Consider the following 18380-nt stretch of genomic DNA (forward strand, 5'->3'; position numbering starts at 1 on the left):
TAAAAAAAAAAAAAAAAAAAAAAAAAAAAGTACGTGTTGTTAATCTTAAACTAGAAGGACACGCAAAAGACAAGGCACTCTAACTCAAAAGGAAAAAGGAAGTGGCAATTTTCATTTCAATGGTGGATTTCAGGCAAAAAAAAAAAAAGGTACTCAGAGATATGGAGAAGATATTTAAAACAAAAGGGAATAATCAACTAAAATAACATTACCCAGTCAACTTCATCAATCATACAGCTAATTTCTTATCTCTATTTCTCAGCTGGTTCCAAGTTCAGAGGTAGAGAGGTCAAGGTATTATCCTGGCTGTAAAACCTCAACAATATAACAATCTCAATACTTTATAAAAACATCTAACTTTTTTTTTATTATTATTATACTTTAAGTTCTAGGGTACATGTGCATAACGTGCAGGTTTGTTACATGTATACTTGTGCCATGTTGGTGTGCTGTACCCATCAACTCGTCAGCACCCATCAATTCATCATTTATATCAGGTAAAACTCCCAATGCAATCCCTCCCCCCTCCCCCCTCCCCATGGTAGGCCCCGGTGTGTGATGTTCCCCTTCCCGAGTCCAAGTGATCTCATTGTTCAGTTCCCACCTATGAGTGAGAACATACGGTGTTTGGTTTTCTGTTCTTGTGATAGTTTGCTAAGAATGATGGTTTCCAGCTGCATCCATGTCCCTACAAAGGACACAAACTCATCCTTTTTTATGGCTGCATAGTATTCCATGGTGTATATGTGCCACATTTTCTTAATCCAGTCTGTCACAGAAGGACATTTGGGTTGATTCCAAGTCTTTGCTATTGTGAATAGTGCTGCAATAAACATACGTGTGCATGTGTCTTTATAGCAGCATGATTTATAATCCTTTGGGCATATACCCAGTAGTGGGATGGCTGGGTCATATGGTACATCTAGTTCTAGATCCTTGAGGAATTGCCATACTGTTTTCCATAATGGTTGAACTAGTTTACAATCCCACCAACAGTGTAAAAGTGATCCTATTTCTCCACATCCTCCCCAACACCTGTTGTTTCCTGACTTTTTAATGATTGCCATTCTAACTGGTGTGAGGTGGTATCTCATTGTGGTTTTGATTTGCATTTCTCTGATGGCGAGTGATGATGAGCATTTTTTCATGTGTCTGTTGGCTATATGAATGTCTTCTTTTGAGAAATGTCTGTTCATATCCTTTGCCCACTTTTTGATGGGGTTTTTTTTTCTTGTATATTTGTTTGAGTTCTTTGTAGATTCTGGATATTAGCCCTTTGTCAGATGAGTAGATTGCAAAAATTTTCTCCCATTCTGTAGGTTGCTTGTTCACTCTGATGGTAGTTTCTTTTGCTGTGCAGAAGCTCTTCAGTTTAATTAGATCCCATTTGTCAATTTTGGCTTTTGCTGCCGTTGCTTTTGGTGTTTTAGACATGAAGTCCTTGCCCACGCCTATGTCCTGAATGGTACTACCTAGGTTTTCTTCTAGGGTTTTTATGGTATTAGGTCTAACATTTAAGTCTCTAATCCATCTTGAATTAATCTTCATATAAGGAGTAAGGAAAGGATCCAGTTTCAGCTTTCTACTTATGGCTAGCCAATTTTCCCAGCACCATTTATTAAATAGGGAATCCTTTCCCCATTTCTTGTTTCTCTCAGGTTTGTCAAAGATCAGATGGCTGTAGATGTGTAGTATTATTTCTGAGGACTCTGTTCTGTTCCATTGGTCTATATCTCTGGTTTGGTACCAGTATCATGCTGTTTTGGTTACTGTAGCCTTGTAGTATAAAAACACCTAACTTTTAAAAATGTATTTCAATTTTTTTTCAATAGATAATAGACTCACATGGTTTAAAAACAGAAAATACATACAGGGGTATATTCAGTGAAAATGCCCCACCCCCATCCATCTCCATCCCGTCGATCCTGTTCTTTTCCCCTCTTCTCATCACAGGAAACCCATATTCTTCATTCTTTTACAGTTTCTTTCTACATACAAGCAAATGTAAATATGTATTCTTAGCTTCCCTCTTTTGTATACAAAAACTTATGACTAGATATACTGCTCTGAGTCTTATTTTTTTGAACCAAAATAATAACAACTATCTTCATTAACTTACTGAGTTTGCCAAACTTAGCTGTAAAACTTTTTTGGTTGGCCTGAAAATCCATATCCACTCACAGAGAAGGATTTTTACCATTGAGAAGACATATAGGAATGGGCCATGAGCATCAAGGGCCATTCCAAATAAGAAGATCCACCAGTGTCCTGTGTGACTTCACAGGGAGAAAATATCTGCTTATCAACCTTCTTATATGGTCATGTTAAAAAAAAAATTCACTTTGTTATCATTATAATCTATAGAGGAACTGTGTGACTAAATTCAACAACAATCTTTACTCTCAACCCCAGTTCCTCCAACTATTACCATCCCTAAGTAAAGACTCTGATTCCATGGATAGTAATTTTGGACACAGAAAGAAGCAGATTCAAGTGACAATCAGGAGGCAAAAAATTAGTAGGTCAAACTTCTAGTTTCCAAGAAATCTGTAGAGTCTAGAATTTGCCACTCTAGACTCAACAGTAACAAGTAAAAAGCTGAACAAACTGAAAAATCAACAACTCTTCTTAGATCTGTCAGAGAAGTGAGGCCACAAACCACTCTCCCCAAAACTGGAGAGACAAACAGGTGGAATCAGAGAATCACAACTTAGTGGAGCAGAAGCGCCTGTGGGAACCAGTGCCAGGGGAGAAAAACCTAAACTGTAATTGACGAACTGCTGGAAGGACAGGGCGGACAACTCTGAGAGGTAAAAACTCCAGGGCACTTAATCGCTGAGCAGGGGTACATTTTCATAAGTTTTATCTCCAGGAGTTCAACCAGATCCTCACAGTGAATATCAGAGAAAAATCTCTTCTTGCTTATGGCAGATGGCAGGAAAAAGGAACCATTTTGAAATATGCCAGGGTTTGCAGTTATAACAAGGTTGCAGGGTACAAATATGCAAATAAGCAAAAGTCAACTGCCTTCCTTTATACCAACAATGAAACAAGTAGAATTTGAAATTAAAGCCATAATAACATTTACATTCTCCTCCAAAAAAAAAAAAAAAGGAAATATTTAGGCATAAATCTAAGAAAATATGTAGAAGATTTACATGGGGAAAACTAGCAAAGAAAGGTGTCAAAGAAGAACTAAATAAATGGAACAATATTCCATGTTCACAGATAGAAAGGCTCACTGTCGTCAAGATGTCAGCTTTTCCCAATTTGATCTACAGATTCAACACCCAGTCAAAATCACAGAAATTTATCTTGTGGATATCAACAAACTGTAAAGTCTTTGTTGTTCATTTGCTTTTTTTTTTTTTTTTTTTTTTTCCAGTAGCAATGAGGTTTCATCATGTTACCTAGGCTATTCTTAAACTCCTGGGCTCAGGCAATCCACCTGCTTCATCCTCTCAAAGTCCTGCAATTACAGGTATGAGCCACTGCACCTGGCCATGTGCAGTTTATATGAAGAAGCAAAGACCTGGAATAACCAACTCAATATTGAAGGAGAAGGAAAAAAATCAAAGGACTGACACACCTGACTTCAAGATTTACCATAAAGCTATAGTCATCAAGACAGTGTGGTATTGGCAAAAGAATAAAGTGATCAATGGAACAGAATAGAGACCCCAGAAATAGTTCCACATAAAGACAGTCGACTGAATTTTGACAAAGGAGTAAAGGTAATACAGTGAATCAAAGATAATGTTTTCAAAAAATGATACTAAAACTGGATATCACATGAAAAAAAAAAAAAGCTTGTATCCTTCACAAAAATCAACTCAAAATGGATCACAGACCTTAATGTTAAATGAAAAACTACAAAATTCCTAAAATATAGGAGAAAACTGAGATAATGTTAGGTATAGCAATGACTTTTTAGACACAAAATCAAAAGCACAATCCATGAAAGAAATAATTGATAAGTTGGACTCCATTAAAATTAAAAAATTCTGCTCTATGAAAGATACTGTCAAGAGAATGAGAAGACAAGCCACAGACTGGGAGAATATATTTGCAAAACACACATCTGATAAACGACTGTTACCCCAAACATACCAAGAACTCTTAAAACTAAACAGTAAGAAGACAAACAACCCAATTTAAAAATGGGCAAGACTTGAACAGTCACCTCACCAAAGAAAATATACAGATGGCAAGTAAACATATGAAAACATGTATAACATGGTAGGTTATTAGTGAACTGCAAATTCGAACAACAATACAATACCACTATCTACCTACTAGAATGGCCAAAGTCCGAAACACCAAATGCTGGCAAGGACGCGGGGCAACAAGAACTCCCATTCATTGCTAGTAAAAATGCAAAATGGTACAGCCACTTTGGACTACAGTTTGGCAATTTCTTACAAAGGTAAACATACTCTTACTATATGATCCAGCAATCATGTCCTTTGGTATTTACCCAAATGAACTGAAAACTATGTCCACACAAAAACCTGCATATGAATATTTACAGCAGCTTCATACATAACTGCCAAAACTTAGATGGAACCAAGAGGTCCTTCAGTGGGTGAGTAGATAAATAAACTGTGGTACATCCACACAATGGAGTATTATTAGGTATTAAAGAGAAATGAGCTAACAAGCCATGAAAAGACATGGAGGAAATTTAAATGTATACTCCTAAGCAAAAGAAGCCAATCTGAAAAGGCTATATACTGTATGATTCCAGCTATGTAACATTTTCTAAAAGGCAAAACTATGGAGACAGTAAAAAGATCAGTGTTGCCAGGGGTTGGGGGAAAGGAGGAATAAACAGGTAGAACACAGAGGGGTTTTACAGCAGTGAAGCTACTCTGTATGTCACTACAGTGGTAGACACGTTACTATGTCATTATAATGGTAGATACAGTTTATAATAGGGTTTTTAATGTTATACATTCTGTCAAAACATACAGAATGAGTAACATTAAGAGCCCTAACATAAACTGCTACTTTGAGTGATGATACTGATGTATCGATGTAGGTTCATCAATGGTGATAAATGCACTGCTCTGGTGCAGGGATGTTGATAGTTAGGGAGGCTTGTGGGGGAGGGATGTGAACTCTCTGTATCTTCTCCTCAATTTTGCTGTGAGCCTAAAACTGCTCTAAAAAATAAAGCCTGTTTTTTAAAAATCCCTGTGCACCTGATGGAGGGGGCATCTGACGGACAGGGGGATTCAACAAGATGGTGATGACAGAAGAAACAAGGTAACAATCACAAAATAGCAGAGCTGAAAGATCCCTTTTAGGAAACTATCTTAGGGGACATTTAGTCTTGTAGGCACCAACCTTTTTCAGGTGCTGGTTCATGAATATTATAACTATATTTCATCCCATTATTAAGACTTGAAAAATTTTACTTGCAAAGAATGCAACTAAGTTATATATCTTGCAATATAAGATCACAAGCTACATTTGCACCTGAAAAAACAAGCTCCGCTGCTACTTGTCCATTTGTTTTGAAATTTATGAGCACTCAGGAGCAAGTAGGAAAGTTTAAAAATAAAAAAAAGTCACAGTAAAAACAAAAATACATAATAGAAAAGATTCCATTACCTTATTTTTTTCTCAATTTTAGAAGCAGTTCAACTTTTGGTCAGCTCACAGGGCCATAATTTGTGAACCTTTGGTCTAGTCCAACCCTCTCATTTTACAGATGAAGAATCATAAAGACCCTGATTTAAATCAATTTTCATCTCTGGGTCTTAAGTTCTTTATCTTCCAACTCTGAAGCCCTGAAACTTCCATTTGTTTCTTCACTGCCACTTAAGACAAATAGCTGGTTTCTTTAAAAGAAATAATATAGGGGGGTGGGGTGGTATATTAAAATAAGGCACACTCTCTCATACTTAGTTCTGTAACTTTATATATTACTCCCCCTATATCTTCAATCAGTTTGTAAAGGAATCCAAAGAGCAAAGTCACAGTTCTTAAACTTTGCTCCCCCGATCTCACACTGTATAGAACTTTACAGTTTAAATGTACAGAAAACCCCTGCCATTTGCAAGGCATATGTTCCCAAACCTGTAATTTCCCCCAGCAAAATGTGGGTAAGTAAAATATCACAAGAATTACTAACTATAACAAGTGGAGAAAACAGTCATGTTTAGATGAAGGTTCTGGATCCAGCCAAAGGATCTGTTCTACATATACCAGCTTTGAAGCAGGATTCAAAATTTCTGTCAGAGCAAAACTATGCATTACATCATGGGCCTTCAGTGGTCACTTGCAAATTGCTGAAACTGCGAATGTTAAATCCATACTTTCATTTCCCTTACCTCAGCTATATCACATAGTTATACAAAGTTAGATAAGTTACTGACCTCTCCATCTGTGTTTACCCATTTGACAAATGGCAATGATAATAGCACCTACCTTACTGGATTGCTGGGTTGATGAGGGACATATATAAAAAGCTTAGACCAGTATCTGACACACAGTGAGTGCTCACAAAATGTCAATTAATATCTCATTTGAGCCTCATGGCTCAAAGGTATTTTAATTCCCATGGTTTGCAGAGGAGGCATCTGATATGCGGTAGAAAGAACAATGACCTTGGAACCTGAGGATTTGGCTTTAGGCTCTGGTCTACTCACTGATGACCTTTGTGGGCCACTTGGCATTTTGTTTTGTTTCATTTGTACTGTTTGTAGAGACAGGGTTTTGCCATGTTGCCCAGGCTGGTCTTGAACTCCTGAGCTCAAGCAATCCATCTGCCTCAGCCTCCCAAAGTGCTAGGATTACAGGTGTGAGCCACCACTCCTGGCCAACTTCTTGGTTCTTAGTTTAATCTATAAAATGGGGGCAACAGTACTATTTCTGTCTATCTACATTACTGCTATAAGCACTCAGAGAGATCACATATGTAAAAAGGTTTTGTTAGGTATAAAACACAAGTTAATCATATTGTGAATATGGTAGTGGGAGGCAGTCTGGAGTAGTGGTTAGGAATACAAGCTTTAGAGTTAGAATGCCTGAGTTCAAATCCTGACTCTACCATCTAGCAGCTGTTCAGACCCCAGGCAACTTACCTATCTTTTCTCTGTCTCCGTTTTCTCACTAGTAAAATCAGGATAACAGTACCTATCTCATTAAATTGTTGACAGGACTAAGTGGGTTAACACATGTAAAGCACTTAGAACACTGCCTGGTAGACAGTAGTAGTCAATAAGTGTCAGTTCTCAATAACTATTGTTATATTTATTGTGAATTTGGTAATTATTAACCTAGTCACAACCCCACTGCCTTGCCTGACCCACTCCTTGGAAGAGACTGTCTCACCGGCTGTCCTGCAGTCCTGGTCTCTCGGTGCCAATCCTCCACCAGGGCCACAGCCTCCTCACCACTCTCAGGGTGGCGTGCCTGCACCCAGGTCTGGACCTCCCTAGGCAAGATAGTCAGGAACTGCTCCAGCACCAGCAGCTCCAGGATCTGCTCTTTGAGACGGATCTCTGGCCTCAGCCAACGACAGCAGAGAGCCCAGAGCTGGCTGAAGGCCTCATGGGGTCCAGCTGCATCCCTGTATTGGAACTGCCTGAAGCGCTGGCGGGAGGCCTCTGGGCCAGAGACAGAGTCGCGGTCCTTCTCCCAGAGTTTGGATTCTGATCCCCATGAGTCCTCTTCCAGTTTCACAATCAGGAGTTCTTCAGGCTCTGGCTGCAGAGACGCCTGGGCTTGCGATTCCAGGGCTACAGCCATTGCCTACCCTAGACGCCTTACTTCAGCTGTGCTGTCTACATCCAATGTCTTCCTTCATCTATAGTGAGTCCTTCAAGAGGCTCCTAGAAAAGGCACTGCTCCCCAAGGCTCTAAGGCAGAAAGACAAAGGATAGAGTGTAAGCAAAAGAATGCAGAAGCTTCATTATCCCCCTTACCCCATACCTTCCGTCACCTTTGCATGGGGGCAGAGGTGCTAAGAGATGCCCCTTTCCCATAGTCAGGAAGTAAGGCCACAATCTGGCACCAAAGCCAGTAGCATCTACCTTACTTGATTGCTGGGTTGATTAGATAAGCGATATATATAAAAAGCTTAGACCAGTGTCTGACACACAGTGAGTGCTCACAAAATGCCAATTAATATCTCATTTGAGCCTCCCACTTTGGAGGAAGACAGCGCAGTATTCAATCCTCTAGGTCATGACTGAACACCTTAGCCTGGCATCCCACACCTCCATGATCTGGCCCAGTATAGACTTCCTCCCCCTTACACATGTCCAAAGTCCAACCTTCCCTCAAATTGGGTTTGAAGTGTCACCCCCTCCATAAGGCCTTTCTTCCCGAATCTTAAAGCTTGGCTAGCATTACTCTAGGGATGTTCTCCTTGCAAAATCCAACAACTCTATGCTATCCCCTGGTCATCCCACCCACTTGGCATTATTCACCATCCCTATACATGACTCCTGAAACTCCAGCAAGGACCTGTTTCCAGATCTCCAGACCCCAAAATCCAAACCCCTTCATGACATTTCTACTTGACTGTCCCTTAGGTACCTTAAACTCAATGAGTCAAAAACTGGATTTGTTATTTTCTCCTGCAATCATGTCTGCCTTCTGAAGCTCCCCCTTCAGTGAAGGCACTGCCATCAAGTTCTTCACACCAGAAACCTGGTCATCCTCATTCTCTAAGATCCCCCAAATCAATTAATCACCATGCTGTGTCCACTTGGCATCTCCATCTCCAATGCTACCACTTCAGTGGAGAGAATCATGTCTTCCACCTGATCAGTCTCCTAACACATCCCTGCCTCCACTCACCTCACCCCAACCTCTGCTCTATTCTTGGCACAGCAACCAAACTAGATCAAAGCCTGACTACACCACCTCCCTGCTAAACACCCTCCAGTGATCTCCCATTTCCCTCAGGTTTTAAAGCGCAAGCCTTACCCAAGTCTCCAACTCATCTCTTTACCATGGTCCACTAGTCATGGTGCTCCAGAAGCACAGCTTTCAGATCTTACACCAAGCTGCCCTCTGAACCTTCCCCTCTTTGGGAAGGTCCCCTTTGGGAATGGTCTCCTACCTTCCTTCGGCTAGCAAGGTCTCAGCTTAAATTGCACTTTTTCCATGAGGCCTTCCCTGCAACCTGAAACAAGATTCAGTCCTTGACCACAAGCTCCCATAGCATCTTACATTTTCTCTACCATAGCCCTGATCATCCTTTACTGTAATTTTCTTACCCACTAGATCATTAGCTTCCCAAGAGACCTAGCACAGTGCTCGGCACATATAGGGAGTACTCCATAAATAATAAAGTCATGAATGATCGACTAATGATGATGGTGTATGATTAAGCAAGGATTACCATTAATCCCTTTCTGTGCACACTAGATAAAAAATAAATGACCGTCCTGCTTATGCCAAAAGGAATTCCTTTCTCTTTTATTTCCATGTTTCTGTGACACTTACTGCTTTCTACACTGTATGACACACTATATGAGAAAGATGTGTGTATCTATGTTGTCCCCAAGGAGATTACAGCCTCTCTGATGGCGCCCATGCTGGGTTATCTGAAAAAATGAGCTCACTGTGTTGTCCCAACAAGTCTGGGTGACATTAAAAAAATGCCCACTCAAAGGAGATCATTAGCTGCTTCCAAGTAGGAACGACACAACTGAATTGAGAATGGAGAGATGGTGGTATTTTTCATTTTGGGCAATCTGACTGGACTGAAGAGAAACAAGGCAAGGGTCATAAAAATTAAAGTATAAAGTATAAAAACTAAAGGCCTCCATATACTTAGGAAGAGGCCTAAAGCACCACTCATGGCTACCTGGCAACTTCCTACTCATCCTTCAACTACCAGCTCAAATGTCACCTCCTTTGATAGGAGTTCCTTGACATGCCCTTTTCATGTCCTGCTCTCCAAGAATTGCCTCCCTAATCCTATATCCCCAAAGCAATTGGTACATACCCCTAATATAGGTATTATCCTACACTATTGTAGTTACCCGTTGCTACATCTGACAGCCCCATTAGACTGTATTACTAGAACCAGTATTGTATGTTACTCATTGCTGTATCCACAGTGCTCAACCCAGTATCTGATAAATAGCAGGGCCATTAAAAAGTTTTATTACCATTTATTAAAATAATGAACCTAGTATATCAAAAGCCTAATGGGATATGGATGATCCATAATTTATATTAAGCTAAAGAATTCACCTTTCATGAAATTTCTTTTTGAACCACAACCTTACTGATGCATGAGTTCAAACACATTTCTGTCACCCTCTCACACAAGGAGTAATTCATCAATCATTTATAGAGTACCTGCTATACCCTGTTTGGAAGCTTCAGATCTAACAGTAGCTGGGACTGACAGTCCCTACCTTCAAGAAAATTACAGTCTAGTGAGACAGACAGTCAATAAGCAAGCAAAGACAATTGCATTCCTGCATAAAGAGGACACCACAACAAAATAGGCAATTAGCAGTCATACCAGGCCCAAAGCTCAGAGTCTCAGATAATAGGTATTTTCTCCTGGAAAGACTTGAAAGTCCCAAAGGTTTGTTTCAAATAGAAATTGGAAAGCCCCAGGGACCATGTATCACCATAACCTTTTCCAGTCTAAGGAAGTTAGACTGAAGTATGGATAGCAGGCTATTGTGGGGAGAGGGAGGCCAACAGAGTCGGCCAACACCTGGCTGATTTCACACAGAAGTAAAAAAGGGAAAATGGACCGGGGCATTCCTCGGTTCCCAGATGACCAGGAATATCAAGCCTCATTAGGACCAGCAATTTCTAAGAGTACCCCTTGACTGAGTGCCCACAGGGTGCCAGGCACAGCGCTGTGTTCCACATTCATAATCTCACTGAATCCTCCAGGCAGCAACTGGAGTCTCATGAGGTGTTGAGCTGCATTTCACTGACCTGTAACTTCCACTACAAAGATAAGAAAGAAAGAAAGAGGGCTGGGTGCAGTGGCTCACACCTGTAATCCCAGCACTTTGGGAGGCCAAGGCAGGTGGATCACAAGGTCAGGAGTTCAAGACCAGCCTGATCAACATGGTGAAACCCCATCCCTACTAAAAACACACATACAAAAAAAAATAGCTGAGTGTGGTGGCTCGCACCTGTAATCTCAGCTACTTGGGAGGCTGAGGCAAGAGAATTGCTTAAACCCAGGAGGCGGAGGTTGCAGTGAGCTGAGATCACACCACTGCACTCCAGCCTGGGCAACAGACCAAGACCCTGTATCGGGAAAAAGAAAAAAAAAGAAAGAAAGAGAGAAACAGCATAATTTAAATAGTGCAGCCAGTTCCGTTCACTATCTGTTCGAGAATAAGCATGTGGTGATGGCACCTAGGACTTTGCTATTCACCAGGTTGGTCTTGATTCCCTCGTGCCTCTCTTTCCACTGAGGGTGAGTAAAGTGTCTTTCATATCACACAGTCCTTAACACAAGCCAATTCTCATCTAATGTTCAAACAAGAAAGCCTGGCTGTGCTGATTAGTTTATTTATTGAAAGGCAGCAGGTTAGTTTCTGAAATGGCTCCTTGCCAAAGGATTTTCAAGCTAACTGTGATTTTTGGCTAAAGTGATTTTCACCCTTAGAATATAATTATCTGATAAGGTACGACTGCACTATATTCTCAATTATCTAAAGGGAAACTGACTGTTTATGAAGAGTCACTTAAGGTTACACAACTAGCAAGTGGCAGAGTTAGGGTCTAAGCCCAGATCCCTTTTCTCCAATCATTTTTCTTAACCACGTCCTATAGCCTCCTCTATGTGTGCTAGCCATCCAAACTCCTAAGATGAGAGTGGAAAGAACATTAAGGCAGGTGTGAGCAGACTGGGGTTCTAATTCCACTCCTGCCACTAATCAGCTGTGTTACTTTGGACAAGTCATGTAGCCCCTGTGGCTGCCTAGCTAGGCCGCAGCTTACAGCTGATCCTACTCACCAGTTGCCCTAGGTTCCTTAATTAGTATGACGGGGTAGAGCAAGGGGGAAGGAAACTAGAGTCAGTGGCTACAAGTTTAAATGGGTATAAGGACCTAACAATGTAAATGAGTCAATGACTGAAGTGAACTGGGTGGGCACTACAGCCAACTATAGAGTGCCAGGGGAAAATATGCCCAGAATATTCCTAGGCCTGCTAGTTTTTCCAAAAGAAGCTAGCACTCTAGATTTTTAAATGTTGGCAAGCAACTCAAAATTGCTTCACACACTATGAGATTAAATAAAGCATGATGGTGGACTTCATTCAGCATGGGCTGTCGCTTTGCCACTTAGCTTCAGCTAAGTGATCTCAAAACTCTCTTTCAATATCCACAAAGACCTAGAAAGAGTACAGAGGCTCCCAGGTCATGAGGGATAAGTGCTGACTGCCATCAAAATCAAGATCTCTTTACAAACACAGGGAAGCTGAGGGGCATCTTGACTCCTAGGGTAATAAGTATGAATGTGTCATGAGGAGCCCACTCAGTGAAAAGGGAAGAGAAGATGCTCCCCAGTTCCATGGGAAAGGCCAAGACTGGTCTTCGACCTCCAAAGAGAAAAAACTGGGAACTCTCAAAGGCTGTCAGGCCCATCTGGCTGACAGTCCAAGCTATGGCTTAAAGCAGGCTGACCTGACCTCACACATAAGGGCTTAAGTTAGGGAGAGCAAATAGGTTTCATTTAAAGCAGAAACTTCAATCAACTGGAAGTGGCTGCCTAGAGTAGTGTGCTGAGGGCTCTGAGTACTGTGTGAATATGTGCTGTGAACCAACCAATTAGCCATGACTGCCAGGGACACAGGAAGGGGCACTGGCAGCACACATTCCATGTATTTGTCACTCCTGGCTTAAACTCCCATTGGCAATGAATCAGCTTCAGCTTCCAGCAGATAGCCCTGACAGGCAGGGGAAGACTAAAGCTCCTGCCCTGGAAATCCACTGGAAATAGAAGTCTTCAAAGCTGGCATAGCAAAGCTTAACCTGCATGGTCTTCATTCACACATACATCAAGTATTTACTGCTTTACATCAAGTGTTTACTGCTCTAGACTGGGCAACGGGGAAACAGAGGTGACTGAGACACTGTTCCTGTCCTGGAGATGTTCACAGTCTAGTGGAAGAGACACACAAGTCACAGATAATTATGATCAAATGTGGTAATAGGAGAATTTATGGAAGCTGAGGGTTGGGGGTGACTTAATTTGCTTAAGGAAATTGAGCAAAGTAAGAGTTGATTTTTTTTTTTTAAGTTAAAGTAGTTCTCTTGGCAAAGAAGGTGAGGGACCAGAGAGAATATTCTAAGCTGAGAGAACAGCATTTATAATGACAGAAAACCAAATGGCCTACCCAGGAAATGAGGAAAATCTTGACAGCCTTGGAGTGTGAGGTGCATGAAGATTAGGCTGCAAAAGGAGTTTATGAAGGACAATGTGTTTGGACTTTACAGGTTATGGGAGCCAATGAAGGTTTTCAAGCAGAAGGCATAATCAGATTTGTAGGTTAAACAGATAACACTAGGTGCAATGTGTGTGTTCATGCTGGGAAACTGAAAAGGCTTCTGCAAAAATCCTACAAGAAAGAGGCCGACTGAAACTAAATTAAAGAAATTGAAAGATCGGAAGATCCTTGGACGTGGAAGAATGCAAGAGGAATCAGAGAGTAAGTAGGTAGGTAGGTAGGTAGGTAAATGGGATGATGGTGCCACTGACTTCCATAAGGCATAGGGAAAGAAGTGCAGGTTTGGGGCAGAACACAATAGCCAGTCCCATCCACTGGGTTCCAGAGGTAACAATCATTAGGGAAGTAACAAATTAGATATGCTTGTTCTAGACGGGAAGGTTGAGATTGAAACACTATTTTTAAGGTCAGGCTTCAAGCTCAGGCCCTCTTCACTTCTTGCCAGGGCCCCAGACCCTCTATCCTTTCCTCTGTGGTCTCCAGACCTTTCTATGGCTCTCCCACCTCCAAAACCTCCCTCAACCCCCTCACCTTCAGACCTTTCTAAGGCCCTCATTCCTAGGGCCCTCTATCGCCTCCTCATCCCCGACCCCTGTATGACCCTTCCCATCTCCGGCCGCTACATCCTCTGACCGTCCCTCACCCTCCACCCCCACATATAAGCTTCTTTCTCCACTCGCACCTTCCCCAGTCCCCTGTGTCACCACCACCTCCTAAGTCTCCAGCCCAGAGCCTGCGTCTCAGCTGCCCCCGCCCCGCCACCCGGACTCACCCACCGAGACACCCACTTCACAACAGGGCGGAAGTGCTCCCGGGCTGGTGCAGGGAATGCTGGGACGCGGAGTCCGAGCGGCGCCACCCCGGGAATGGAACGTCTGAGACCACAATTCCCAGAAGAAACCGCGCGAGCGCCGGTGGGCGGCCCCCTCCGTTTGCTGCCTTTCAGATGTCTTCAGCCAATAGATATGTCATCTTCTCACGGACCCTGGCACTGGAACAAGTCGGAATGGGCGCGACACATGGGGGCGGGATCTGTTGCGATCCTGGCCTTTTCCATAGGCTCCCGCATAACAGCACTGCCCAATGGGAGGACACTCGAGCAGAAGGGGGCCGGGTTCTACTGAGCAGTCGAAGTGAGAGCTTCAGACCCCGAGAGATCAAAGCAGACAGAATAATAAGAAGAGAGAGTGACTAGAGGTGACCAGCCCGATAGGCAGGAGAGAACTAGACAGTTGTAGCTTCAATTTCCAGCTTACAGCTAAGCTGTGTGCCTTTGGAAGAATTCTGAACCTCGTTCTCTTCACCCTTAAAATGAGGGTAGTAATGACATCCATGTCACAGAGTTTTGTGAACCTTCAATGAGATAATACACCTAAAACGATTAGCTCAGGGCCTGGCTCCTAATAATGCACAACGATTGTTAGCTATTATTATGTAAATCAGTTAGTACAGAGCTTGGCACTTCGTAGGTGTTGGAAGAATGTTAATCATTATTACAGAATAATCCTCATATAAATGCGTTTGCTCTGTACCACTGTGAATACTTTGGGGCATGAACAATCTAATATGGTGTTGAGAATGTGGGCTTTGTAGTCAGACACGGATCCAAATCCCAGCTCAACTACTTCCCAGCTATATGGCCTTGAACAAACTACTGCATCTATTTTGTCTTTGGAATTTTCTTCTATAAAATGCAAGTAATGTAAGAGAATTTACATCACAGGGTGTTGTGAAGGTTAAATGAGATGATTTAGGTAAAAGTCTCTGAAGTCAAGCTGCTTGTGTCTGAAAGTTCTTACTTTCAAATGAAGGATGCAGGTCTTACCACTTGCTAGTTGTGAAACCTTGGGCAAATTACTTAGCTTCTTTGTGCCTCCATTTTCCCATCTATAAAATGGGAATGATAATGCTTGCCTCTTCCTGAGAGGGTTGTTGAGAGGAATAAATGGGAGAAGGTATGTAAAGAGCGTGACACATGTCTGATACACAGAAAGTGTTTAATAATCATTAGCTAGTCCAGGCACGGTGGCTTATGCCTGTAATCCCAGCACTCTGGGAGGCTGAGGCGGAAAGATCGCTTGAGTCCAGGAGTTCGAGACCAGCGTGGGCAGCATAGTGAGACCTCGTCTCTATTTTAAAAAATAGAAAATACAATAAAATACTTAATCATTAGCTATTATTTTTATTATCAATGGTTATGCGGCTTAGGGAAAATTGACAATACCTAGCATCCGGTAAGGGCTCAATGCATGTTGGCTAGTATTAAAATAGGAGAATTCTTAGTTTTAATGACCCAGTTTAAATTCCTTCTCTGTGAAACATGTTCCAACTTATTTGTAGTAATAACTCATGTGATTTTACTCAGTAAACATAATAACAACATGTAAATACCCCTTGGTGTTGAAGTCTCACAGTAGCCCTATGAGTTGGTATTGCTTGCTCCACTTTACAAAGAGGGAATGAGACTTAGAGAAATGAAGTGACCTGCTCAAGATCACAGAGCCAATAAGAACCAAGGCTGGGATTTGTCACCCCGTGGGCATGTGACTCCAAAGGTCCTACACTGCATGAGGAAGAGACCGTATATGGAAGTAAGAGGGTTTGAGATGGGGAGGGATAGTGCAACAGTGTGGGGTGCCAAGGGAACAGGAAACATTTGAGAGAGTGTCAGGATCTGAAGCTGGGGAGGCAGCTTTGCAGGGTCAGGTGAGGACGTGTCCACTTCAGCATCATCTGCCCTAAGGGAAAGAAGAGAGTCAAGTGTGCGGAGAGAGGAGAGGACACCATTAGGACACAAGAGGGCGCGCCTCGCCGTAAATCCAGCCTCGAATTATTCTGTGGTTTCCCTTAGCCTTTGTCTAATTAAAGTCTGGCATTCTACAGAAGAGGAAAACTAAGGAAGGCCCCAAGAGGCCAAGTGCCCTTTAATGCCATGTAAAAATAAGCAACAGAGCCTGAACCTGTTCCAGGTTCTCTCTGGTTCAGCACCCATCAGGATTTGGTTTGCAAGCATTCTGTCTGCATTTGTCTAGCAGCATTCTCTCTGATTTGGGCAGACACTAGGCTCTAAAGATACAGAGATGAAGCAAACCTTGTCTCTCATCCCAGGGCCTGATCTCTAAACTTTCCCAATAGAGTGCTCCTACGAGTGAAGCCTTTTTGAGTTTTCAAGTTGAGCACACACTCCCAACATATGTGTATTTATTTATGTATAAATGATGTATTAGCTAACTTTCCTTGAACATTTGCAATGCATTATTAGGTCCCGCTCTCAGTGTTTTATATGTATTAACTCATTTAATACATCCAAAACCCTTTGAGGGAGAGTCTAATACTATCCCATATTACAGAAAAGGAAACTATGGTAGAGAGGTTAAATAACACGCTAAAGGCACATGGCTAGAAAAGCAGACAGTCTAGCTTCAGAATAAAGTGAGATTTAAAAAAAAAATAGAAGGTATAACAGTTTCTTTGCAACCCTAGTATGATTATGATTATGTCGTGCACTCAGCTTTGGAGACCACTTCTATTGCTTTCAGACCTGTGATTAGTCCTTTGAGAAAGGGAGGGGCAGGAAATTGTGGGAGCCCAGAGGCAACTGCTACCTAGGCTGGAAGATCAGGAAAGGCTTCTGAAGAAAGTGATGGCTGAACTGCATCTTAAATAATTCTTAGGAGTTCTCCAGGGAAAAGGTATTTTTCAGTGCAGGAACAGCATATGCAAAGGCCCAGAGGCAAAAAGTGTGATGGTGTCCTGGGACCTACAGGTAGTCTAGCATAGTCAGAGTACAGAGTGACAAGGGGGTAGGCTCCTCCTCCCAGTGTTGCTATGAGGCTTAACTGGAGATAGATGGGAACAGGCTTTCATGTTTTTATTGAGGGAACAGGCGATCAGTCTATTGTCTCCTGGGCAGCATCCCAGCTTTTTTTTTTTTTTTTCTGAGACAGAGTCTCGCTCTGTCACCCAGGCTGGAGTGCAGTGGCACGATCTTGGCTCACTGCAACCTCCGCCCCTCCAGGTTTAAGCAATTCTCTGCCTCAGCCTCTGGAGTAGCTGGGATTACAGGTGCGTGCCACCATGCCTGGCTAATTTTTTTGTATTTTTAGTAGAGATGGGGTTTCACCATCTTGGCCAGGCTGGTCTTGAACTCCTGACCTCGTGATCCACTGGCCTCAGCCTCCCAAAGTGTTGGAATTACAGGCGTGAGCCACCGTGCCTGGCCGCATCCCAGCTTTTTGATCCTTAGCTGCCAATACCTCTATAACCCAGATGGCAAAAGGCGCCCCTTGGCCCCTTGAAGATCTGGTTGAACTTGGCCTGGACCCCATTCCACAGCTTAGGACTGGCCAAAGGCCTCTCTCTTTGCCCTCTCTCTCCATGAATTTCCAGCCTTATTTCCTCTGGGCTACAGTTTCTGTGAATCCAACCCTTTCACCTTCTGCCTCATTGGCCTCCAGCCTGGGCAACAAGAGCAAAACTGTGTCTCAAAAAGAAAAAAAAAAAATCAATCAAGCCAAGCATTTCACGGATTTAGTACATTTATTGAGTATTTGGAGATCTTGAGATTACATTGCAAACCACATGGCTACCTGCCATCTCCCAGATTTTCTCATTCAGCCTCCAGAGCCTTCCCAAGGCCTGTGTTCCTATTTGATCCTCCCTTGCACACACAGTAGCCCCACCTTCTACTGAAAACTGAGTTCAGTCTCACAGCCCACACATACTCACTATCTCCCTGCCAAGCTGGCTTGCTTTTCTTACCCCCACCTTCCAACACACATGCACCCCATTCTACCCTATTCTAGGCTGCTCCAGCCTGCTCCCTAACCAAGCCCAGAAGTCATTATTTCTTTCATCTTCCTTGGGCCACAAGCTATAGTCTCTTCGGCAGAGCAATCAGGCCAATCTATGGTAGCAGGGG

The 18380-nt window shown here is 42.5% G+C and overlaps 1 protein-coding gene across 4 annotated transcripts in view; it reads right to left on the minus strand.

Moving 5' to 3' along the window:
• ZSCAN20 (zinc finger and SCAN domain containing 20) overlaps positions 1-14332 on the minus strand; it is a 23597-nt gene extending 9265 nt beyond the window's left edge. For 2 of the 4 annotated variants that reach the window (XM_023232320.1, XM_026457231.1), the window contains exons 1-2: positions 14232-14323; positions 7342-7868 (exon numbers count right to left, since the gene is read on the minus strand). In XM_023232320.1, coding sequence (XP_023088088.1) covers positions 7342-7758 — 417 coding nt within the window. In that variant the 5' untranslated portion in view covers positions 7759-7868; positions 14232-14323. Of the gene's footprint in view, positions 1-7341; positions 7869-8943; positions 9071-14231 lie in introns of those variants that run through there. The other 2 variants (XM_023232317.1, XM_023232318.1) reach the window with 2 other exon arrangements.
• Positions 14333-18380: the final 4048 nt, after the last annotated feature.

The sequence above is a fragment of the Piliocolobus tephrosceles genome, chromosome 1 (assembly GCF_002776525.5).
Source record: "Piliocolobus tephrosceles isolate RC106 chromosome 1, ASM277652v3, whole genome shotgun sequence".
NCBI classification, from domain to species: domain Eukaryota; kingdom Metazoa; phylum Chordata; class Mammalia; order Primates; family Cercopithecidae; genus Piliocolobus; species Piliocolobus tephrosceles.